The sequence below is a fragment of the Erythrolamprus reginae genome, chromosome 2, assembly GCF_031021105.1.
Source record: "Erythrolamprus reginae isolate rEryReg1 chromosome 2, rEryReg1.hap1, whole genome shotgun sequence".
Lineage (NCBI taxonomy): Eukaryota > Metazoa > Chordata > Lepidosauria > Squamata > Dipsadidae > Erythrolamprus > Erythrolamprus reginae.
The window spans coordinates 4,224,028-4,249,944 of NC_091951.1; the positions used below are offsets into that span (position 1 = coordinate 4,224,028).

The window sequence follows — 25,917 nt, forward strand, 5'->3', positions numbered from 1 at the left end:
ATAGATCTACTCCAAGAATGACTAAGTTACATTTCAGATTATACTTTTTGTTGTGATTCAGCCTGAGGCTCCTCAGGGACCGGCTGGATCTCTGCCGGATCCATGCCCGGAGGAGGAGGACAGTGAACAGGATGGGGAGGACCAGGCAGACGGGGGAGAGGAACGTCAGGAAGAGGAGGAGGGAGAGCAGCCTGAGACCCCCGGGGGGGGGGGGCTCTCCCCAGCTAGTAGCCTGGATTCATTGGATGAAGACGCACAGGCTATAATAGACATGAGGCAGCGACGAGCAGCTCAAAGACGGGGCCAATTAGAAAGGTATTCTATCCCTGAATTGGCAACAGCTGGGTTTGGGTGTGGTTCTCCTCAGCCGGGTTGAAAAGGCAGGCCCGCCCTTACAGTCTTGTGGAGAGTTATCAATTGGGAGTCCTGTGACCTTGCTTCGATTCTCGGCGTCTCTGATCTTGGCTTGTGGCCTAGAAGTCTGGAAGACTTGGGGAAGGCGTGGGTTTTATTATCTCCAGCGTTGTTTGTGCCAGCAAGAATCCTGTTTTATTGCCTGGCCTTCGTGAAACCTCTGTGAAGCTTCATAGTGTTCCTGTCTGTAAGAACAGTTTTTGTTACCTGTGTTTGCTTTGAATTATATAAACTGCCTTTGCTTTTTACCAGTGTATCTGGCTACTCTTTTTGGTTGGTGTTGGCGTCTGGGGGGACCCAGACAGAACACTTTTACAGATCTTTAAAGTGGCTTTCTGGAAGTATACTCTGTTATTTAAAAGAAGATACAATAGCACTGGGCCTTTTCAGTTCAAGCATTTATTTTAAAAAAGTTTTTCATTTATTAAAATTGTCTAGAACAATACTAAAGTCTTTAAAAATAACTCTAATAATTTGAACATTCTAAAGACATTTATCGCTATTGATTTCTCTCCTTGCAGTTTCAGCAGTCCAACATTGCCAGTAGTCCACCTCCCAGCAATTTCCCTCCTTGCAGCTAGTTTCACTTTCAGTTCTAGCACGTGGCCTGCATGTGCTGAATCAAATGTGTGTCGGAAGGCTGATAATCGCTTGTGCTAATTAGGCTCTGCGCTATTTGTCTCAAGGAGGCAAATTGCTGGGTGGCAGAGACCAAAGGGTGGGGTGGCTGGGTAGGGCTACATTTGGTGTAGAAGACACACCCAAGTTTTCACCCTCTTGGGGTAAAGGTGCATTTTATGCTCCGAAAATTTGGTAACTCTGAAAGGATCCTTGGAGTCAAATGGATGATCATTTAAGCATAGCTAGAGGTATGACAAGCAGGAAGAGGGAGATTATGATCCCGCTATATAGAGTGCTGGTGAAGATTACATTTGGAATACTGTGTTCAGTTCTGGAGACCTCACCTACAAAAAGATATTGACAAAAGACAGGCTACAAGAATGGTGGAAGGTCTTAAGCATAAAACGTATCAAGAAAGACTTAATGAACTCAATCTGTATAGTCTGGAGGACAGAAGGAAAAGGGGGGACATGATCGAAACATTTAAATATGTTAAAGGGTTAAATAAGGTCCAAGAGGGAAATGTTTTTAATAGGAAAGTGAACACAAGAACAAGGGGACACAATCTGAAGTTAGTTGGGGGAAAGATCGAAAGCAACATGAGAAAATATTATTTTACTGAAAGAGTAGTAGATCCTTGGAACAAACTTCCAGCAGACGTGGTGGATAAATCCACAGTAACTGAATTTAAACATGCCTGGGAAAAACATATATCCATCCTAAGATAAAATACATAAAATAGTATAAGGGCAGACTAGATGGACCATGAGGTCTTTTTCTGCCGTCAGACTTCTGTGTTTCTATGAATCACCTGTGTGTGTCAGAAGCCAAAAAAGTGGATACAATCCTTAGTTGTGTAAACACAGGGAATCAAAATCGCATGAAGTACCATTTTATACAGTCTTAGTAAGATCACACCTGGAATAATACTTCCAGTTTTGTTATCGCATTACAAAAAAGATGTTGATACTTTGGGAAAAGTGCAAAATAGAGTAGCTCAGCTGATTAAAGGCCAGGGGAGACAGGGTAGCAATCTTCCAATATTTGAGGAGTTACTACAGAGAGGAAGGGGTCACACTATCTTTATTTATTTATTTATTTTATTTATTTATTTATTTATTCGATTTTGATGCTGCCCTTCTCCTTAGACTCAGGGCGGCTTACAACATGTTAGCAATAGCACTTTTTAACAGAGCCAGCCTACTGCCCCCACAATCCGGGTCCTCATTTGACCCACCTCGGAAGGATGGAAGGCTGAGTCAACCTTGAGCCGGTGATGAGATTTGAACCACTGACCTTCAGATCTATAGTCAGCTTCAGTGGCCTGCAGTACAGCACTCTACCTGCTGTACCACCCCGGCTCATTGAAGGCCAGACAAGGAATGATCAAGCAGACATTTAACCTATAAATAAGGAGAAATTTTCTGACAGAACAATCAACCAATGGAGCAGAAGTTGCCTTCAGAGGTTTTTGGAGCTTCATCCCTGGGGGCTTTCAAGAAGATACTACATTGCCATTTGTCAGAAATTGTGTAGGGTCTCCTGCTTGGGCGGGGTGGGTTTGGACTAGATGAACTACAAAGTCCCTTGCAACCCTGTTAACTATTTTCCCCCAAACCACCAGAGGAAAATGGATGGAAACTAATCAAGCGGACAAACAAGCTGGAACTTTCTTACAGTGAGGATAATTAATCAGTAGAACAGCTTAGAACCTTCAGAGAGCGTGTATGCTTCATCACTGGACATTTTAAAGAAGAGACTAGAAACATAGAAGACTGACGGCAGAAAAAGACCTCATGGTCCATCTAGTCTGCCCTTATACTATTTTATGTATTTTATATTGGGATGGATACATGTTTATCCCAGGCATGTTTAAATTCAGTTACTGTGGATTTACCAACCACGTCTGCTGGAAGTTTGTTCCAAGGATCTACTACTCTTTCAGTAAAATAATATTTTCTCACGTTGCTTTTGATCTTTCCCCCAACTAACTTCAGATTGTGTCTCCTTGTTCTTGTGTTCACTTTCCTATTAAAAACACTTCCCTCCTGGAACTTATTTAACCCTTTGACATATTTAAATGTTTCGATCATGTCCCCCCTTTTCCTTCTGTCCTCCAGACTATACAGATTGAGTTCATGAAGTCTTTCCTGATACGTTTTATGCTTAAGACCTTCCACCATTCTTGGAGAGTCAACTTGTCTGAAATGATATAGGGCAACGATGGGGCACTTGCCCACAGCCATGCCCTCCCCTTCACCACAACCCCCACACTGTGCCCCTGTGCATGTGCACACATATCCCTGCATTGACCCCCGTGCATACACACAAGCCTCACTGAAGCCTTTGGACTCCTGAAGCCTGGGGATGGTGGTGAAAAACACCCAAATGAGTCAGCTGGAATTTTGAAAACAAACTTCGGGCTGACCTGTTGGGCTGTTTCACTGTCCCTGGGCTTCAATAAGTTTTCCTAAAGCCTGGGTAGAGAGAAACTGGTAGAAAAGGGCTGAAAATGAGCCGGTGCGCACTGGAACTGGAAGGGGGCAATGTCTGGTGTGAGCTCACATATGGCTCTGTATGCCACCTGTGGCACACGTGTCATAGGTTCGCCATCACTGATGCAGGATCTCCTGCTTGAGCAGGGGGCTGGACTAGAAGGGCTCCATGTCCCCCCTTCCAGCTCTCTTCTGATTTTGAATCTGAGTCCTCAATCCTTTCTTGTGCTGTTTTGCCAAGTAGGTGGTTTTAAAAGAAAGATGAGTATCAATGGAGATTAAGATTAACATTTGCCCTGAAAGTGATAGGTGCTTGCCAATATTTAAGCGGTGCAGATTCCCTAATTATTTCAAATAACTCCCTCAGATAACTATATCGACTAGATCAGTGTTTTTCAACCAGTGGTCAAGAGGATGTGAAGAGCAAAAAGTTGAGAGACCGGAAGCTGAGCTTCCTTCTTCGTGCCTTCCAAGTTTTCCGGCAGCTGCAGCGCCCCGCCCGGCTAGAGCTTCCCTGGTGGTGGCGGCAGATGAGCTTTGGGGCCTGGTGGGAGGACACTAGCAGCAGTGGCACCGGGCAGTAGCCACGGGGCAGTGGCTGTGAGCGGTCCGCAACAGTGACATCGGGCAGTAGCCGCCGGGCAGCGGCGGGGCAGTCGGCTGCAAGCAGGAGCTCCAGGGCGGAGGCACCGACGGCGGCGGCTGGACGTGTTGCTGGATGTCGTACATGTTGGCTCTGCGGGGCTGGCACTGGCCCGCTGGGTGGTCCGGGACAGAGGTGCCAACCCTGCGCCCATGCCCAGCGCAGCGCCAGCATGTACGGCGTCCAGCAAAACGTCCAGCTGCTGCCGTCAGTGCCTCCACCCTGGAGCTCCCATTCACAGCTGACTGCCCTGCCGCCGCCCCGCAGCTACTGCCCGATGCTGCTGTTGCCGGCGTGGTGTACGAGAGTGAAAGAGGGAGATAGCAAGAGAGAGAGAGAAAGGGGGAGAGAGAGGGAGGGAGAAAGAAAGCAAGAGAGATTAGATTAGATTAGATTTATTGGATTTATATGCCACCCCTCTCCGCAGACTCGGGGCGGCTCACAACAATGGCAAAAACAGTACATAGTAACAAATCTAATATTTAGAGAGAGAAAGCAAGAGAGAGATTGTGTGTGAGAAAGCAAGAGAGAGAAAGAGAAAGAAAGCATGAGACAGAAAGTAAGAGAAAAAGCAAGAGAGAAAGAAAAAGAAAAGGAAGGGGGAGAGAGCGAAATGAGAGAAAAAAGGGGATAAAAAATGAGAAAATGATTGAGGCAGAGAATGAGAGGAAAGAGGGAGAAACAAGAGAGAGAGAAGTGACTCTTGATTTAAAGCATATGATAAAAAGCACCCCAAAAATAAGAGAGATACCCCCCCAGGCCTCACCTGTTTTTGGAAAGAATAAGAGAGAAAAAATCCCCAGCCCTCATTTGTTTTTGGAAATGGTTCAAGAGTGTGCATACACACACACAAGCGGGGGAGGGGGGAGAGAGGGATGGAAAAAGAGAGGAGAGAGTCTTTTTGTGTCATTTTGGTTGGTGGTGAGCCTCAGGATTTTGTAAATGTAAAAAATGTGCCATGGCTCAAAAAAGGTTGAAAATTACTAGATCACCAGACACCAACTGGTGGTCTGTGGTCCATTGGTGGTTCATGAGAAAATTTTGGTGGTCTGCAGAAAAATTATTTGCATTGTTTATATTGCATTAAATCATGGGTCCTCAAACTACGTCCCCTGGGACAGATACATACAATAATAAATGTTTGTGTTGCTGCAGAGAGTGTCCCCCTTTCTGTGTGGGTCAGATGAGGGGAGAAATTCTGGCTTGTGGTCTGCTTTGGGCTCCTTGGGTGAAGGTTGGAGGGAAGTGCCACTCGTGGCAAAAAGCCGGAGGGCCTTGTTCCAGTGGGATCGTATTAGGAGTCCACGGGATTTAAAATTATGAATTTAATGGTCCCTGTTCTATCGAGCTCTCTGGTAGAATCCTCCCACAAATCCACAGGTACAAATTTCAGACACACACACGTTTGAAAATTCAAAACAATGTTCTTTATAATGAAAATTCACTTAAACCAAGCCCTCTTTTGGTATAGCAAAGAGCACTCGTCTCCAAACAAACTGGTAATTGGTACAAGTCCCTTATCAGTTCTGTGATACTTAGCTTGCAGCTGTGAGGCAATTCACAGTCCTTCTTTTTTCACAAAGTGAAACACACTTTGCTCTGGTTTAGTTTCAAAGCGGGGGGAAAATCAGCACACAAAGGTCAAAGTCAACAAGGCAGGCATGAAACACGGAGATCAGATAATCCTCCACAATGGCCAAACCCACAGGCTGCTCTTTATAGCAGCCTCACTAATGACCACAGCCCCAACCAACCACAGGTGGCCTCATTTTCTTTGCTAATAATCTCTCAGTTGTTGTTGCCTATGCATCGCGCATGCGTGGCTGTATCATTAACTCTTGTTCTGAATCCAAGGACGAGCTAGAGAATTGATCTCCTTCTGAGCTGTCTGCCACACTCTCCTCCTCCCTGTCACTCATGTCTTCTTCGTCAGAGGAGCCTTCATCAGCAGATTCCACTGGGGGCAAAACAGGCCTGCAGCATGTGGATGTCTCCCCCACATCCACAGTCCTTGGGGCCGGAGCTGGGCCAGAGCTATCCACAACAGGTCCCTGAGTTTCAAAAGGCTGGTGACCCCTGCTCTACGACAGTGTTAAAGACAGAAATGCATTAGTCCCAAATCCTTTATTGTTTCAGCTTTTTTTCTTTGCTTCCTATTGTCACAGTCCGCCTTTCTACCAGGGTTCATATTATATAATGCAAGTCATAGAAACATAGAAGATTGACGGCAGAAAGGAAAATCAAATATTACCTCCAAGTTTTAAAATGGATTTTTAACTTTTTTCCCATCCTTTTAAATTGTTCTGCTCGCTTTAGTTGACCTCTGTGGCCGACTGTCTACTGCAAATCTGGTGAAAAGTTTTCATAGCAACTGAGCCTTCAGTTTTTCTTGTTTTGCTTCTTCATTTTCTTTTTCTATTTATGGTCTAAGCCAGTGTTTCCCAACCTTTTTTGAGCCGCGGCACATTGTTCATGTTTTCAAAATTCTGGGGAACACTGACTGGGGGGGGGCGGGGGGGCTAAAGAAAAGTTTGGACAAAAAAAATATCTCTTCCTCCATTTCACTCTATTTCTCCCTCCCTCTTTCTCTCTCTTCCTTCCTTCCCTTCTTTCTCTCCATCCCTCTTTCTTTCTTCCTCTCTTTTTTGCTCTTTCCCTCTCCCTCCTTCCCCCCTTTCTTTCTCTCTCTCTCTTGCTTTCTTTCTCTCTCATTCTCTCTCCCCTCCTTTTTCTCTCTCTCTCTTTCTCTCTTGTTCACCACGCCAGCAACAGAGAGAAAAAGAAAGAGCGAAAGCGAGCCGGAGAGAGAGTGGAGTGCGCAGCAGCCATCAGCCTCCTCGCCCTCCCAGACGTCCCCAGCGCCCGGCCTCGCGCCGCCTCCCGTTAGCCCGGCCGACTTTTCCCTGCTGCCGTTTTCTCTTCATGGCGCAAAGCCACACAGTCCCGGACTCCCGGATCGCTCGCTTCTCCAGCCAGCGTGGCGCTTTCCTGGGCAGATGGCTTTGCTGACCGGAGAAGCGAGCGATCCGGGAGTCCGGGACTGTGTGGCTTTGCACCATGAAGAGAAAACGGCAGCAGGGAAAAGTCGGCCATTTTCTCTTCATGGCGCAAAGCCACACAGTCCCGGACTCCTGGATTGCTCGCCCCAAGGCAGGAGGCGGCGGCGGAGGAGAGTGGGCGGATTGCGCCCCAAGGCTTGAGGCGGCGGCGGAGGAGAGTGGGCGGATCGGGCGGGCAATGGGGCAGGGCGGAGAAGCCAGGGGCGCGTTTGGCCGGAGGCACCGTGGGGAGGCAGGGGCAGCCACGGCTCCCTTTACTCCTACTGCCGCACCTCCCTGCCCCTGCCTCCTTTTTCCCGCCTTCCTTCTTTGGGGCCCAGCAGGAGAACGCCGGATACGGCGGTCCGGCACCGGCAGCGCCCTGCCCAGCTGGAGCTTCCTAGGGCCGCCGCGGCACACCTGATGGTGTCTCGCGGCACACTAGTGTGCCGCGGCACACCAGTTGGGAAACGCTGGTCTAAGCTTCCTAGTCGTATTTCTTGAGGTGAATGTCTTACTCAATCCCTATGTAAAAATGGTTTTTTCCACATCATAGTTTAGGTTTATAAACTTTTTCAGGATGTTTTTTTTTTTTCCATTAGAAGACCTTGGAGGGTCTCTGCCCTTTCTGCCCCTACTTTGCTGGGAGGCTGAGCAAATAATTCGAGAAGGGGAGCTGCATGTACTGTATTGGACTAAATACAAATCTAATAAATAATAATAATAAAAAATAATAATAATAAATAAATATATAAAAAACCAATTAAAATCATTTTTCTGATTGTGGCCTTCCTGCCTGTGTCCCTTTTGCCTCCCCTTCAGGTGGGAGTTCCCAATAACCGCAAGACACAAGCTGGGTTCCCAACATATTTATTTATTTATTTAATTTAATTTAATTTAATTATTTATTTTGTCCGATACACAAAGAGGGTTTAGTGGGGATATATCTATATACACATAGTAAAATATATGAAGAAGGTTATAGAGGAGATACTCATAGTAAAATATATTTAATAAATAATAGAAAAGAAGATATAGGAATAAAACATATCAATGAAAGAATAGAAGAAGAGATATAGGAATAGAAGAAAGGTATAGGAGATATAGGAGAGCAATAGGACAGGGGACGGAAGGCACTCTAGTGCACTTGTACTTGCCCTTTACTGACCTCTTAGGAATCTGGAGAGGTCAACTGTAGATAATCTAAGGGTAAAGTGTTGGGGGTTTGGGGATGACACTACTAAGTCACGCTTCGACAACTCGGTTAATGAAGTCATATTTTTTACAGTCAAGTTTGGAGCGGTTAATATTAAGTTTAAATCTGTTGTGTGCTCTTGTGTTGTTGTGGTTGAAGCTGAAGTAGTCATAGCTTGCTTGTTCTCCCCTTCTGACTGGCCAGCTGTTTCTGACAGGATCTGGACCCTTTTGAGGCCTCCCACGATCTCTACCCAGCCTTCCAGGCGGCTTCTCTTGAGGGAAGTGAGTTCAAATCCTCCACAGAGATTTTTCTCCATCTTCACAGAGGGTTCCCGGGCAGAAAGCTGAGGGAGATGGAGAAATTGCTGCCTCTGGAGACTTCAAAGGCTTTGTCTGACAGGGAGCCACTGAGAAGGGCCTTTCCTCCTACTCCCAAGCCTATCCTACACGCCCTCTCCCTTCCCCTCAGACGCGGTCCTCTTCCCCTCCCCCTTCGACAATCTGGGCATTTTGTGGCAAATCCACCAGGGGGCGACCTCCGCTAGGAAAAGGGAACTCCGGCGCTTCGCCTTGGAGGGCGAACGTCATGGCCGTCTTTGTAAAGAAGGGGTCGCAAGGCAGTGACATCCCAAAGGGTTGCCGTTCTAGGGCGCTGCATTCGCTCTCCTTAACCGGAGAAGCTGAGGGAGAGTTTGGCGGGAGGAGATCCAGACGTGCCCTGGGTGAGTTGGGGACTCTTCCCGGGCAAAGGGAGGCGGAGAATGGAGAGATTCCCCCCCCCCGGCCTTCCTCCGACTTGCACCCCGGGTCCCATGCTCCCCAGCCGCCCTCTCCATCCAGGGGGAAGCTGGGATGCCGGGAAGGCGGCGGGGATCCGTGGAAGAGGCCGAGTTGGGGGAGAGGAGGGTCGAGCCAGCGAGGAGGAGGCAGGATTCGCACCAGGCTCTCCAAGGGACCGATCCTGTCTCCGGAGGGGGAGAGAAGCGGGGCGACCTCGCCAGCTGCCTCCTTCCCGGCCCTTCTCGGGGGACGTCGGCCCTGTGCTGGGATGAGGCTCTGGGGGCTCCGGGCAGGTTGGGTGAAGATTGTTCAGTGGCTGAATTCCAGTTTTTAATTCTTGGCGTTTGTTTTTCATTCCATCTCAGAGACAGAAACTCGACGGAATTTGAAATCTTTGCAAGACTGAATTTTCTCTTGGGGGGAGAATAACTTGCAGGGCCCACTTCTGCAGCCCTAGAAATGGCCCTGTGAGGGAAATGGCATCTGGAGACCCACAAGAGTCCTTGGACCCCTTTGGAATTCCTCTGCACAAAAGAGGAAGGATGGAGACCCCACCTTCTGTAAAGGAGGGAAGTGGAAAAGGCCCTTCAGCTGTTCAGCCTGGAGAGGGGGGGAAGCTCTGGAGAAGGACTGGGCAGAAGATCCTGGAAGAGGAAACCATCCTCCCTTCAGAAGTTCAGCCCTGGAAGTTCATCCAATGCCAGGAGACTGAAGGTCCCAGAGGATTTTGCAGCCACCTCCATGACTTTAGTAGGCAATGGCTGAGACCAGAGAAGCACGCCAAAGCCCAGATGCTGGACCTGGTGGTTCTGGAGCAGTTCCTGGCTCTTCTGCCTCCAGAGATGGAGAGCTGGGTGCGGGAGTGTGGAGCAGAGACCAGCTCCCAAGCGGTGGCCCTGGTGGAAGGCTTCCTCCTGAGTCAGGCAGAGGAGCAGAAGGAACAGGTTGAGTTGCAGGTGAGGGCACAAAAAAGAATAGAGAATGTGTTTGAATACTTCACCCCTCCTTCCCAAACTTCTCTGACATTGGTAATATCTGGCGATGTCCCACCAATTCTTGTAGGACATTGCTCCATTGTATTCTCACTCACTGATGGATATTTGGGAGTTTGAGGTTTCGTTCCTGATATAAGAATCCACTTTATATGTGATTTACATTAATTCTCCTTTTTTCTTCCTTTCTCCTATTGGAAGTGCTGCTCTGTGGAGATCAGAGATCCTGAAGGAAAGAAGAATCCATCAAATCCCCCTCAGGAGCTATTTTTCAGGAGGATCCCTTGGGAAGATCAAAGATGGAACACCTCAGCAGGTAATTGAAGAGGGTGATGTGGCTAGAGCGGAGGGATGATGTATAACATAATTCTTCTTTTATTAGTTTCATTGTTTTAATATCGGTTTTATATTTTGTAAGCCACTTTAATTTGTCAGGTGCCAATAAGCAGCATATAAATTGTCTAAAATAAATAAAATAAATATTTTGTTAATAATTTTTTTTGAAATTATTTACTCCTTACAGAGAAACAAAGAATGAATCTTTCTGGTTATTGTGACGGAGATCAAACAGTGGTTGAACCTCTAAATCAAGTAAGAAAGGAAAAAGCTATTAGAAACATAGAAACATAGAAGTCTGACGGCAGAAAAAGACCTCATGGTCCATGTAGTCTGCCTTTATACTATTTCCTGTATTTTATCTTAGGATGGATATATGTTTATCTTAGGATGGATATATGTTTAAATTCAGTTACTGTGGATTTATCTACCACATCTGCTGGACGTTTGTTCCAAGGATCTACTACTCTTTCAGTAAAATAATATTTTCTCATGTTGCTTTTGACCTTTCCCCCAACTAACTTCAGATTGTGTCCCCTTGTTCTTCTGTTCACTTTCCTATTAAAAACACTTCCCTCCTGGACCTTATTTAACCCTTTAATATATTTAAATGTTTCGCTCATGTCCCCCCTTTTCCTTCTGTCCTCCAGACTATACAGATTGAGTTCAGAAAAGGATTTAGGGGTAATGATTTCTGACAGTCTCAAAATGGGTGAACAGTGCAGTCAGGCGGTAGGGAAAGCAAGTAGGATGCTTGGCTGCATAGCTAGAGGTATAACAAGCAGGAAGAGGGAGATTATGATCCCGCTATATAGAATGCTGGTGAGACCACATTTGGAATACAGTACTGTGTTCAGTTCTGGAGACCTCACCTACAAAAAGATATTGACAAAATTGAACGGATCCAAAGACGGGCTACAAGAATGGTGGAAGGTCTTAAGCATAAAACGTATCAAGAAAGACTTAATGAACTCAATCTGTATAGTCTGGAGGACAGAAGGAAAAGGGGGGACATGATCGAAACATTTAAGTATATTAAAGGGTTAAATAAGGTTCAGGAGGGAAGTGTTTTTAATAGGAAAGTGAACACAAGAACAAGGGGACACAATCTGAAGTTAGTTGGGGGAAAGATCAAAAGCAACATGAGAAAATATTATTTTACTGAAAGAGTAGTAGATCCTTGGAACAAACTTCCAGCAGACGTGGTAGATAAATCCACAGTAATTGAATTTAAACATGCCTGGGATAAACATATATCCATCCTAAGATAAAATACAGAAAATAGTATAAGGGCAGACTAGATGGACCATGAGGTCTTTTTCTGCCGTCAGACTTCTATGTTTCTATGTTTCTATGTTTCATTAAGTCTTTCCTGATACGTTTTATACTTAAGACCTTCCACCATTCTTGTAGCCCGTCTTTGGACCCGTTCAATTTTGTCAATATCTTTTTGTAGGTGAGGTCTCCAGAACTGAACACAGTATTCCAAATGTGGTCTCACCAGCATTCTATATAGCGGGATCATAATCTCCCTCTTCCTGCTTGTTATACCTCTAGCTATGCAGCCAAGCATCCTACTTGCTTTCCCTACCGCCCGACCACACTGCTCACCCATTTTGCGACTGTCAGAAATCACTACCCCTAAATTCTTTTCTTTTGAAGTATTTGCTAACACAGAACTGCCAATACAATACTCAGATTGAGGATTCCTTTTCCCCAAGTGCATTATTTTACATTTGGAAAAATTAAACTGCAGTTCCCATTGCTTTGACCATTTATCTAGTAAAGCTAAATCATTTACCATATTACAGACGCCTCCAGGAATATCAACCCTATTGCACACTTTAGAGTCATCGGCAAATAGGCAAACCTTCCCTACCAAACCTTCCCCTATGTCACTCACAAATTTATCTATCAGCTCTTTATGTGGAACCGTATCAAAGGCTTTGCTGAAGTCCAGGTAGGCAATATCCACGGCACCACCTTCATCCAACACCTTTGTGACATAGTCAAAGAAATCAATGAGATTAGTCTGACATGAGATTAGATTTATATTCTCACCTTCAGGAAGGGAAGTGGGTGTGCAGAGGGCTCTCTCCTTCTCTTTCCCCCCTTGTTTGGACTGGATTATTTTTGTGTCCCTCCACAACAGCAGATTAGCAGGTTGAAGTTGCTGTAGGTCAACATAGCTTCCTCTTGTTTTCTGTTCTGATGGGTACTCCTCCAGCTTTCCGTTTACAAGAAGCATTTTTTGAAAAGTCCTAAATGTATCACAGTGGCCAGGAACTGCTAGATCCCCGTTCTTTTTGAAATTCATCGACCTCATAAGATACAGATTAACAGAGTTGGAAGGGACCTTGTAGTTCATCTGGTCCAAACTCCTTAGACCATTTCTGATAACTGGCAGTTAGTGTCTTCTTGAAAGCTCCCAGTGTTGAAGCTCCCACAACTTGTGAAGGAAACTTTTGTTCCATTGCTTGATTGCATTCACTGTCAGAAAATGTCTCCTTATTCCCAGGTTGAATCTCTCCTTGTTCAATTTCTATACGCGTTTCCTTGTTTGGTCTTTGGGTGCCTTGGAGAGTAGCTTGACCCCTTCCTCTCTGTGGCAACCCCTAAATATTGGTAGGTTTATCGTGTCTCCCCTGGTCCTTCTCTTCACTAGACTAACCATGCCCAGTTCCTGCAACTGTTCATCCTATGTTTAAGCCTCCAGTCCCCTAATTATCTTGGCTGCTCTTTGCATTCTTGCTAGAGTTTCAAGACATTTTTTACATCATGGCCACCAATAGTGGATGCAGTGTTTCTAAGTGTGGTCTTACCAAGGCATTATAAAGTGCTACTAACACTTCATGTGATCTTGATTCTATCCCTCTTATAATACAGTGTATGATTCGGTTCAGTTGTTTGTTAGCAATTATAGCACGTTGCTAGCTCACATGGTTCACTAGGACTCCAAGATCCCTGTTCCACTTACTGCTTTTGAGCCAGGTATCACCTATTCCAGTAATGGCGAACCTTTTTTTTCTCAGTTGCTGAAAGAGCATGGGGGCGTGCTATTACACAGGCACGATGCCCACACCCATAATTCAGCTTCCCTCGCCTCCTAGGGGACCTCTGGAGGCGTAAACGGACTGTTTTCCCAACTTCAGGTGGGTCCATAGGCTTGTATATTGCCAGGGAGGATAAAAATACTCTCCCCTATTCCCCTGGAAGCCAGAAACGCCTTCCCGGAGCCTCTGTGCCAGCAAAAAAACCAGCTGGCTGGCATACACATTCACGTTGGAGCTGAGCTAGGACAACAGCTTCCATGATACCTGTGACACCCGTACCATAGGTTCTCCATCACTGATGTATTCTATGAATAGAATAGAATAGCATTTTATTGGCCAAGTGTGATTGGACACACAACGAATTTGTCTTTGGTGCAGATGCTCTCAGCGTACATAAAATAAAATATACATTTGTCAACAATCATGTGGTACGACACTTAATGATTGTCATAGGGGTCAAATAAGCAATGAAGAAGCAATGTTAATAAAAATCTTAGGATATAAGCAACAAGTTACTGTCATACAGTCAACATGGGAGGAAATGGGTGAAAGGAATGATGAGAAAAGCTAGTAGAATAGAAGTGCAGATTTAGTAGAAAGTCTGACAGTGTTGAGGGAATTATTTGTTTAGTAGAGTGATGGCGTTCGGAAAAAAACTGTTCTTGTGTCTAGTTGTCTTGGTGTGCAGTGCCCTGTAGCGACGTTTTGAGGGTAGGAGTTGAAACAGTTTGTGTCCCGGATGTGACGGGTCAGTAAATATTTTCCCCGCCCTCTTTTTGACTCGTGCAGTATATAGGTCCTCAATGCCAGTTCATTTGGATTTTATTTCCTGAATGTAGCACATTGCACCATTGACTTTCATCCTCCTATTCTCTTTTTTTTTCCATGTTCAGGAGAGTCCTGTGTCCTTCGAGGAGGTGGCTGTGTATTTCTCTGAGGAGGAATGGTCTCAGCTGGATCCTGACCAGAAAGCGCTGCATTCGGAAGTCATGCTTGAAAACCACAGGAACGTGGTCTCTCTCGGTAAGAGTTTTCTAGTCCCCATATTGCACGAGATCCAAGGCAAAATCCTCTGTGTATAAAGGGAAGGCCTATTCCCCCCCCCCCAAAAAACCTTTCCACTGGATTTTGTTCAACTCTCAGTTTGTAGAAATTTTGTGATTTTACTGAAATTTTACTGAAAGAGTAGTAGATCCTTGGAACAAACTCCCAGCAGACGTGGTAGATATATCCACAGTAACTGAATTTAAACATGCCTGGGATAAACATATATCCATCCTAAGATAAAATACAGAAAATAGTATAAGGGCAGACTAGATGGACCAGGAGGTCTTTTTCTGCCGTCAGACTTCTATGTTTCTATGTTTCTATGATTTTGTGTGATCTTCCACTACAGTAGTTTAGGTTTCCGTTTTCTGCAAATCTATGGAGAGGGGCGGCATACAAATCTAAAAAATAAATAAAATGGAAGCCTGTACCAGATAGGACCAAAAAGCCCTTGCAAGCCGATGAGACTTTGGGGCAGCGAAATAGCCATTTGTGAAGCCTCCCAAACTTTACAAGCCAATGGGAGGCTTCAAGCAAGGGACCGCGGTCCAAAGTCTCACTGTTGGAGTCAAGGAATGGGCCAAGTGGAGTTCTGCCTGCCAGACAGATGCCTTGGTTTAGCTGCTCCAAGGTACACTGGGCAGGAAAGAGGTATTCTCAAAAGTGTTTCAGTTCTCACAGGTCTCTGCTAAAATTAAGCCATTTCTTATCTGTATTTCTCCTTCCCTATTTGAACTTAACTGTGAGGCTAAGAAAAATGGGGCATGCTTTTAAGTGTCCTCTGGAGTGTTAGAGTTGCATTTTTCAGAAGCTGCCCAACCATAACAAGCCAGCCACAGACCAGGATACCCGGAACTAAAGTCGTTGCAGATAATTGAAGACAAACACAGCAGAAAATTCTATAAAAATAACAACAACAGGAGAGCCTTGGTGGTATTCTAGAATCCAGCCCAACCCCATTTTTAGGCAGCCACTCAGTCTTGTCTGGGTTGAGTTTGAGCCTGTTGGCCCCCATCCAGACCCTTACATCTTCCAGGCACTGGCACATCACATCCACTGTTTCACTGAATTGGCTTGGGGTAGAAATGTATTTATTTATTTATTATTTATTAAATTTGACTTCTATACCGCCCAATCCCGAAGGACTCACAGCGGCTTACAAGAATAAAAAAGTTACAAAATAGTAGAAAGAAGTCAAAAAATACTATCAGAGCTTGCATTCGCAGAAAGTAGCCTGTTTGTGCCCAAGCAGCAAACCAGTCGAGCCAACCCACCAACCCAACCAGCCAGCCAGCCACAGACCAGTAGAAATGGAGTTGAAGTCTTCAATGAAACACAGAAGCAGTAGGAAACATAGAAACATAGAAGACTGACGGCAGAAAAAGACCTCATGGTCCATCTAGTCTGCCCTTATACTATTTCCTGTATTTTATCTTAGGATGGATATATGTTTATCCCAGGCATGTTTAAATTCAGTTACTGTGGATTTACCAACCACGTCTGCTGGAAGTTTGTTCCAAGGATCTACTACTCTTTCAGTCAAATAATATTTTCTCATATTGCTTTTGATCTTTCCCCCAACTAACTTCAGATTGTGTCCCCTTGTTCTTGTGTCCACTTTCCTATTAAAAACACTTCCCTCCTGGACCTTATTTAACCCTTTAACATATTTAAATGTTTCGATCATATCCCCCCTTTTCCTTCTGTCCTCCAGACTATACAGATTGAGTTCATTAAGTCTTTCCTGATACATTTTATGCTTAAGGCCTTCCACCATTCTTGTAGCCCGTCTTTGGACCCGTTCAATTTTGTCAATATCTTTTTATAGGTGAGGTCTCCAGAACTGAACACAGTATTATTCCAAATGTGGTCTCATCAGCGCTCTATGTAGCCGGATCACAATCTCCCTCTTCCTGCTTGTTTTACCTCTAGCTATGCAGCCAAGCATCCTACTTGCTTTTCCTACTGCCTGACCACACTGCTCACCCATTTTGAGACTGTCAGAAATCACTACCCCTAAAGCTGTGGAAAAATATATTTACTTCTTTATGCTACTACTACTACTACTGTTATTTATTTATTATTTATTTAATTTGATTTCTATGCTGCCCAATCTTGAAGCACTCAAGGCGGCTTACAAGAATAAAAAAATTACAAAACAGTAGAAAGAAGTAAAAAAGAAGACTGTTCGGAGACTACCAATTGTGCAAAATGCAGCCGCATGAGCTGTAGTGGGACTACCAAGATCTGCCTACATATCAACATCATTCCTTGAGCTGTAATGGTTGCCAATTGGTCTCCAGGCCCAATTCAAAGTGCTAGTTATGACCTACAAAGCCCTACATGGCTTAGGACCAGATTATCTTTGGGACCGTCTTCTGCCTCATGTATCCCAGCAGTCAGTTAGGTCCCACAGGGTTCGCCTTCTCCAGGTCCCGTCAGCTAGACAATGTCAACTGGCACGGCCTAGGGGAAGAACCTTCTCTGTGGCTGCCCCAGCCCTCTGGAACAAACTCCCTCTGGAGATACATACCACCCCGTCTTTCTTGGTCTTTCGTAAAGCTTTAAAAACCTACCTCTGCTGGCGGGCACGGGGGCCATGAGTGATGAGACTGTCTCTGGCCGTTACTATATATGTTTGGATTGGACTGGATGAATGTGTGTGTGTATATATAAATAAATAATAAATAAATAATATAGGCTCTTACCCGTGTTCGGTCAGACTCAGAGTTACTGGCCCTCTGTGCTTGCTCTAGGTGTCTCTTCTGGTGTTTTATCCCCTGGAGCAGCGGTCCCCAAACTACAGCCCGCGGGACGGATGTGGCTCGCTGAGGCAATTTATCTGGCCCGTGGCAGTGCACAAGATTTTTCCGATCAAATCTCTTGTCCACTCAGTGCGTGCGCAGTCTTGCTGCTGAGCGTCTGGGGGGCGGCGAGGAGACGTGGAGAGCAAAGCAGCAGGGAGGAAAGCGGACCTGCAATTGGCCCCTTTCTTTCCCGCCTTTAGGGAGAGAAACTGTTGCTGCTCTGCCATAGGGCAGCAAAAGTTCCTCTCCCTAAAGGCGAGAAAGAAAGGGGCCACTTGCAGGCCCGCTTTCCTCCCCGCCTCTTGCCTCTCCACCTCTCCTTGCCTCCGCAAGATGCTCAGCAGCAAGACCGCACACACTGAGGGGACAGGAGAGTTCCCCATCCCTGCTTTCCAGCATCTTGGTTCCTCCGGTGCTACTTTTTTGCCTCTTCAGAGATTTTGCACATTGAAGTTTGCATTTGGGCAAGGATTCGGGGGGGGGGGGGTCTGCTGTGGAGAGGGAGGGAGAGAGAGAGAAATAAAGCAAGAGAGAAAGAGAAGGAGGGAGAGGGAGGGAGATAGAAAGCAAGAGAGAGAGAGTGAGTGAAGAGAAAGGAAGTGGGAGATAGAAAGAGAGAGAGAGAGAGAGAAATAAAGCAAGAGAGAGAGAAATAAAGAGAGAGGGGGGAGGGAGAGACAGAAAGAGAGAGAGAGAGAGAAATAAAGTAAGAGAGAAATAGGGAGAGAGGGAGAGAAAGAAAGGGAGAGAGAAAGGAAGAGGGAGATAGAAAGAGTGAGTGAGAGAGAGAGAAATAAAGCAAGAGAGAGAGAAATAAAGAGAGAGGGAGTTGTCACTTGTTACGGCTAGCAGTGACAAATATGGAAGTGGACATTGACCATCTCATCAGTCAAAAGCAGGCCCATAGATCCTATTGAAATACTGGCATGTTTGTTGATTTAAATTTAAATTTGATTGTTAATAAAGAAGTATAAATTACTTTATTACTTTATTATTTCTTCTTTATTTTAAATATTGTATTTGTTTCCATTTTGTTTTTTACTTTAAATAAGGTATGTGCAGTGTGCATAGGGATTTGTTCATAGGTTTTTTTTTATAGTCCAGCCCTCCAGCAATCTGAGGGACAGTGAACTGGCCCCCTGTGTAAAAGGTTTGGGGATCCCTGCCCTGGAGGTCTACTTCTTCAGAGTGGCCACAAAGGCGCAATCCTGCCCAGAGCCCCCAATGTGGCCTTATTCCATGCCGTCACCAGGGACTCAGCAGGACTGTGGACAAACGAGTCAGGAGTTTCCCCAAACTCCCTCTGAAACCCATCCGGGTCCATTAGGCACCTGAGGTGAAACCTCCTAATTGGTTCCGCCTCCCCGCGGTGGGGGATTGTTTGGTCAAAGTCCAGCCTCAGCAGGGAGTGATCTGACCATGACAAGGATGTGGTGACTATACCCCTTAAAACCAGATCATTTTTCCACTGCTCCGAGAGAAACACCAAGTTGAGTGTATGTCCCCCTCTATGATTCGGACTCTGGATTACTTGGGTCAGGTCGACATCATGGAAGCCATGAACTCCTGCGCCACTTCTGAGCTTTCGCCAAGCATCGTTAGATTAAAGTCCCCAAGGACTGCAAGCCTGGGGAACTCCAACACCAACCCAGCTACCTCCTCGAGCAGCGCAGGCAGGGCTGTTGCAACATAGCTGGGAGGCAGATATGTTAACAGTAAGCCCACCTGAATCCCTAAATTCAGAGGGGAGGGGCGGAGAGGGGCGGCATACAAATCTAAATAAATAAATAAATAAATAAATAAATTCAATCTCAAGAGGAGAGACTCACACCCAGCAAGCTCAGCAGGGTCCCTGCGAGGGCTTAGAGTCTCCCGGAAAATAACTACCTTTTCCCAACCCCTTATCCGGTGTTGTAGCTGATGCAATACCAGAAACTCGTCTGGGCACATTTCTGAGAGACGAACGCCTCCCTCCAGTCCCAGCCAGGTTTCAGTCACACAAGCCAGGTCAGCCCACTCTTCCAAGAGTAAATCTTGGACCAAGGGAACCTTGTTGGCAACAGACCCGGCATTGAGTAGCAGCAGCCTGAGATCAAGGCCCTGACTACATTTGACACCAGCTACACAGGATGAGACCGAGGAGTCAGAACAAGGAATTGCTTTCAAGGATTGAATCCTTGTTCCCCGATAGCAGCCTATCCCTCATGGGAGGCTTCAAACCAGAGATTTCACTCCAAAGTCTTATAGTTGAGGTTAAGAAATGTGTGAAATGGGAGTCCTGCCTGCCAGACAGGTGGTTTGCAGCAGCTGCTCCAAGGTACATCGGGGAACAAAGAGCTTTTTAAAAAAGTGTTTCAGTTCTCACTGGTCTGGTCTGAAATTAACCCACCCCAATAAATCCTAACTTTTCTCCTTATTCCCCCTTGATTGTTTCCCCTGATTGTTCCTTGACTCAAAACATACATTGCAATTTCAGATATAGAGGTAATTGTAAAGAAATATATATTTTCTAGCTATTTTCAAAGCTTTCAAGACCCATGAATATAGAAACCATCCTCCCCATATGACACCACTGTAAGCATAGAAAAAAACCTAATAGAATTTTGGAAAAATTGAGAAGGAAATTCACTTGATTTTCTAGAGTTTGGTTTTTTTTTCTCTAACCTTGTTATCATTTTCATTTCTCTTTTGCTTTGAAGGTAATAATGGGCAGGAGAATCAAGATTCCTGTGACCTGTCTCATGTGATCAATGCTAAAGATGGAATGGAGAAGTTTGGAATTCAAATGGAACTAGAAACCCATGACAGAAACCAGTCAAATGGTTGGAATCAGGAAAGCTCATCTTCCACCGATGCTCCGATTCAAGACTTTCTTGCCCAACAGGAGAAAATAATGGAAAAATACATTGGGAAAAGTTTGAAGCCAACCAATGCTAAATTACAAGTGAAAGAACACCAATTAAGCCAAAACAAAGGAGAAGATGCTATAAGGAGACAGAACGGACAAAATTACAGTGAGACATTCATTTATTCTCCCGGAAATAAGTTCCTTACATCTCGAAAAGTGATTGACACAAAAGAAAAGCCTTACAAATGTTTGGAATGTGGAACATATTTTAGAACAAGCCGGCAACTTAATTCACACAGAAAGATTCACACTGGGAAGAAATCGTATAAATGCATGGAGTGTGGAAAGACCTTTACTCATAACAACAAGTTAAGAATACACAAAAGGATTCACACAGGGGATAAGCCATATAAATGCATGGAATGTGGAAAGACCTTTTCTGATAGCAGCAACCTAGGAAGACACAAAAGGATCCATACAGGGGAGAAGCCGTATAAATGTATGGAGTGTGGAAAGACCTTTATTCACAACAACAAGCTAAGAATACACAAAAGGATTCACACAGGGGATAAGCCGTATCAATGCATCGAGTGTGGAAAGACCTTTGCTGATAGCAGCAACCTAAGAATGCACGAAAGGATCCACACAGGGGAAAAGCCATATAAATGCATGAAGTGTGAAAAGATCTTTGGTCAGAATGGTGAGCTAAGAATACACAAAAGGATCCACACAGGGGAAAAGCCATATAAATGCATGGAGTGTGGAAAAACCTTTGCTCATAACAGTACCCTAACCATACACAGAAGGACCCACACAGAGGAGAAGCTGTATAAATGCATGGAGTGTGGAAAGACCTTTGCTGATAGCAGCTACATAAGAACGCACAAAAGGATCCACACAGGGGAAAAGCCATTTAAATGCATAGATTGTGGAAAGACCTTTGCTGATAGCAACTACCTAAGAATGCACCAAAGGATCCATACAGGGGAGAAGCCATATAAATGCATAGAGTGTGGAAAGACATTTTCTCAAAGAGGTAATCTTATTTCCCATAAAAGGATCCACACAGGGGAAAAGCCATATAAATGCATGGAGTGTGAAAAGACCTTTGCTCAGAACAGTGAGTTGATAAGACACAAAAGGATCCATACAGGGGAAAAGCCATATAAATGCATGGAGTGTCAAAAGACCTTTGCTCAGAACAGTGAGTTGATAAGACACAAAAGGATCCATACGGGGGAGAAACCGTATAAATGCATGGAATGTGGAAAGACTTTTGCTCAAAGCAGCTACCTAAAAATTCACAAAAGGATCCATACAGGGGAAAAGCCTTATAAATGCATGGAGTGTCAAAAGACCTTTGCTCAGAACAGTAAGTTAATAAGACACAAAAGGGTCCATACGGGGGAGAAACCGTATAAATGCATGGAATGTGGAAAGGCCTTTTCTCATAACAGTACCCTAAGCATACACAAAAGGATCCACACAGGGGAAAAGCCATATAAATGCACGGAGTGTGAAAAGACCTTTGCTCAGAACAGTGAGTTAATAAGACACAAAAGGATCCACACAGGGGAGAAGCCATTTAAATGTATGGAGTGTGGAAAGTCCTTTACTAATAACATTAACCTAAGAATACACAAAGCGAGCCACACAGGGGAGAAACCGTATAAATGCACGGAGTGTGGAAAGACCTTTGCTCATAACAGTACCCTAAGCATACACAAAAGGATCCACACAGGGGAGAAGCCGTATAAATGCATGGAGTGTGGAAAGACCTTTGTTCGTAAGAGTAACCTAAGCATACACAAAAGGATCCACACAGGAGAGAAGCCATTTAAATGCATGGAGTGTGGAAAGACCTTTACTCAAAGCAGTAATCTTTTTTCCCATAAAAGTATCCACACAGGGGAAAAGCCATATAAATGCATGGACCTTTGCTTATAACAGTGACCTAATAACACACAAAAGGATTCACATAGGGGAGAAGCCATTTCAATGGATAGTGTGTGGAAACACCTTTGTTCAGAAGAATGATCTTACTGCCTAACAAAAGCCCCACAGGAGATGAACCCACATAAATGCATGGAATGTGGAAAGACATTTGCTCGGAATAATAATCTTACTTTTCATAAAAGGATCCATGCTCAGGAGAAACTATATAGCAATACCAATTCCACTTAAACTTATATACCACTCCACCATGGCTTACAGCATTTTCTGAGAAGTTTACAAAGTCAGCATATGCCCCCCAGTTATTTACCCACCTCACAAGGATGATCTCCGGGAGCGCCTTCTGCTGCACGAATCCCAGTGACCGGTTAGGTCCCACAGAGTTGGCCTTCTCCGGGTCCCATCGACTAAACAGTGTCGTTTGGCGGGACCCAGGAGAAGAGCCTTCTCTGTGGCGGCCCCAACCCTCTGGAACCAGCTCCCCCCAGATATCAGAGTCGCCTCCACCCTCCTTGCCTTTCGCAACCTCCTTAAAACCTACCTCTGTCATCAGGCATGGGGGAATTGAAATTTTCCCTTCCCCCTAGGCTTATAGAATTTATACATGGTATGCTTGTATGTATGATTGGTTCTTTAAATTGGGGTTTTTTTAGATTATTTTTAATATTAGATTTGTTTACATTGTCTTTTTTATTGTTGTTAGCCGCCTTGAGTTTTCGGAGAGGGGCGGCATATAAATCTAATAAATACAAAATACAATACAATACAATGATAGCCAAATCAATCATGATCCTGTCAGAATCAAATTTCTGATTCTAGACAATTGGCCTTCAGTACTGCTTTCCAACCACTGACCCACCACATCTATAGATTTTTATCTGTATACATGTTGTACCTTTCTGATCGAAATGAGACGTGTTCAAATTCAACAAAATAGAATAGAATTCTTTATTGGAATAGAATTCTTAATGATTGCCATAGCTGTCAAATAAGCAATCAGGAAACAATGAATATTAATAAAAATCTCAAGGATGCAAGCAAAAAGTCACAGTCATACAGTCATAAGTGGGAGGAAATGGGTGATAGGAACGAGAGAAAAAACTAGTAGTAATAGTGCAGACATTGTAAATGGTGACAGTGACAGTGTTGAGGGAATTATTTGTTTAGCCAAATAATGGCCTTTGGGGAAAAAATTCTTGTGTCTAGTTGTCTTGGTGTGCGGGGCTCTGGAGCGACATTTTGAGTATAGAAGCGGTTTATGTCCAGGATGCGAGGGGTCAGTGAATATTTTCACAGCCTTCTTTTTGACTCGTGCAGTATACAAGTCCTCAATTGAAGGCAGGTTGGCAGCAATTGTTTTTTCTGCAGTTCTGATTATCCTCTGAAGTCTGTGTCGGTCCTGTTGGGTTGCAGACCCAAACAGTTGCAGACAATTCTAAAAGTGCAGATGACAGACAGTTTTGTCCATAGCAGTCAACTTCATTACCACAAGAGGAGCCACACAGGAGAAAGACCTTATAGGTGCATGGAGTGTGGAAAGACCTTTATTTATACCACTGGTCTTAATTCCCACAAGAAGATCCACACAGGAGAGAAATCCTATCAATGCATGGAGTGTGGAAAGAGCTTTACCCAAAGTAGCAGTCTCTATTTCCACAGGAAGAGCCATACAGGAGAAAGACCTTATAAATGCATAGAGTGTGGAAAGAGTTTTGTCTGTAGCAGTCAACTTCTTCGACACAAGAGGAGCCACACAGGAAAGAAACCCTATCAATGCATGCAGGGTGGAAAGAGCTTTACTCATAGAAGCGGTCTCTATTTCCACAAGAGGAGCCGCACAGGAGAAACATCTTATAAATGCATGGAGTGTGGAAAGAGCTTTACTCGTAGTAATGGTCTTGATTTTTACAAGAGGAGCCAAACAAGAGTCACATAAAAGTTTGAAGCGTGGAAATGGCTTTAAAAAGAGTTATGATCTCACTTTTCATAAAAGGTTCCCTTTGGGAGGAAAAAAAAATATAGATCCATGGAGTGAGGAAAGAACTTTGCAAGGCGTAAGGTCTTACTTGCCGTAGAAACATACACACCCAAGATAAACCATAAGCTTCAATAGAAATTTCTGAAAGAAAATCAACATGGTTTCTGCAAATGCAAATCATGTCTTACTAACCTGTTAGAATTCTTTGAGGGTGTAAATAAACACATAGATAAAGGGGACCCAGTTGATATTATATATCTTGACTTTCAAAAGGCTTTTGACAAAGACCCTCACCAAAGGCTCCTTAAAAAGCTCTTCAACTACGGAGTTAGATGACAGGTCTTGTCCTGGATTGGTAACTGGCTAAATTGTAGGAAGCAAAAGGTGGCAATAAATGAACAATTCTCTAGATGGAAAGAAGTGAAAAGTGGTGTACCCCAAGGTTCAGTTTGAGGACCTTTCCTTTTAATTTATTCATTAATGATCTGGATGTAGAAGTAAATAGTGAGGTAGCAAAGTTTGCTGACGACACTAAATTGTTCCGGGTAGTGAAAAGTGAAACTGATTGTCGGGAGTTCCAGAAGGATCTCTCAAAATTGAGTGAGTGGGCAACAAAGTGGCAAATGCATTTTAACCTAAACAAATGCAAAGTTATGCATATCAGGGCAAAGAATCCCAATTATACCTACCAACTGATGGGGACCAAGCTTTCTGAAACAACCCAAGAAAGGGATCTTGGGGTTTTGGTGGACACCTCAATGAAGATGTCAACCCAGTGTGCAGCAGCAGTAAAAAGGGCAAATTCCATGCTTTGCATGATTAGGAAGGGATTCAAAAATACGTCAATAAGTGTTTTATTGCCTCTGTACAAAACGATGGCAAGACCACACTTGGAGTGCTGTGTACAGTTTTGGTCACAGCACCTCAAGAAGGATAGAATGGAACTGGAAAAAGGTGCAAAAAAGAGCAACAAGTATGATCAAGGAAATGGAGCACCTCCCTTATGAAGGTTGCAACGCCTTGGAAGACCTTGAAAGATGGCGTTTAAGTCACAGTGTGACTTGATCGAAGTCTATAAAATCATGCATGAGATAGAAACGGTGCATAGAGAAAAAACATTTTTCTCTATCACACAATAATAGGACGAGGGGGCACTCCCTAAAGCTCATAGGTAAGAAAGTGAGGACAAATAAAGGGAAATATTTCTTCACCCATAGGGTTGTTGGTTATGGAATTCATTTCCAGAAGAGGTCGTGACAGCTGTTGGCCTTAATAGCTTCAAGGCAGGATTAGACAGATGGATGCCAAATGTATTTGTGTTTATTGAAATGGATGTCCATGGACTGTTTGTGTGTTGAGGCAGGCAGGGTTCCCTTGAGTACCATTTGTTGGGGGTCAGGGGAAAGGGAGGGTCTTGCCTTCTCTTTCTGCTCAAAATCCCCATGTACAATTGGTGGGCCACTGTGTGACACAGAATGCTGGACTCGATAGGCTTTGGCCTGTTTCAGCATGGCTCTTCTTATGTTCTCTTGAGGAAAATAAAATGGTTTGCAGTTAATAAGTAAGGACTCCAAGTTTTCATCAAATATTTTTTTTTATTATGGTTATGTCCTGAGACCAGGTGTTGTTGATATATATACACAAGCCTCCTCCCTTTTATTTATTTTATTTATTTTATTATTTGGATTTGTATGCCGCCCCTCTCCGAAGACTCG

General features: G+C 44.4%; 1 protein-coding gene across 2 annotated transcripts in view; it reads left to right on the plus strand.

The window, feature by feature from the left end:
- The window catches only part of LOC139162870 (zinc finger protein 91-like), a 131,724-nt gene that overhangs the window by 9,462 nt on the left and 96,345 nt on the right, over window positions 1-25,917 (plus strand). The window contains exons 7-8 of one of the 2 annotated variants that reach the window (XM_070743736.1): window positions 20,651-22,187; window positions 23,737-25,763. In XM_070743736.1, the coding sequence (XP_070599837.1) occupies window positions 20,651-22,187; window positions 23,737-24,160 (1,961 nt within the window). In that variant the 3' untranslated portion in view covers window positions 24,161-25,763. Of the gene's footprint in view, window positions 1-20,650; window positions 22,188-23,171; window positions 25,764-25,917 lie in introns of those variants that run through there. The other variant, XM_070743739.1, reaches the window with a different exon arrangement.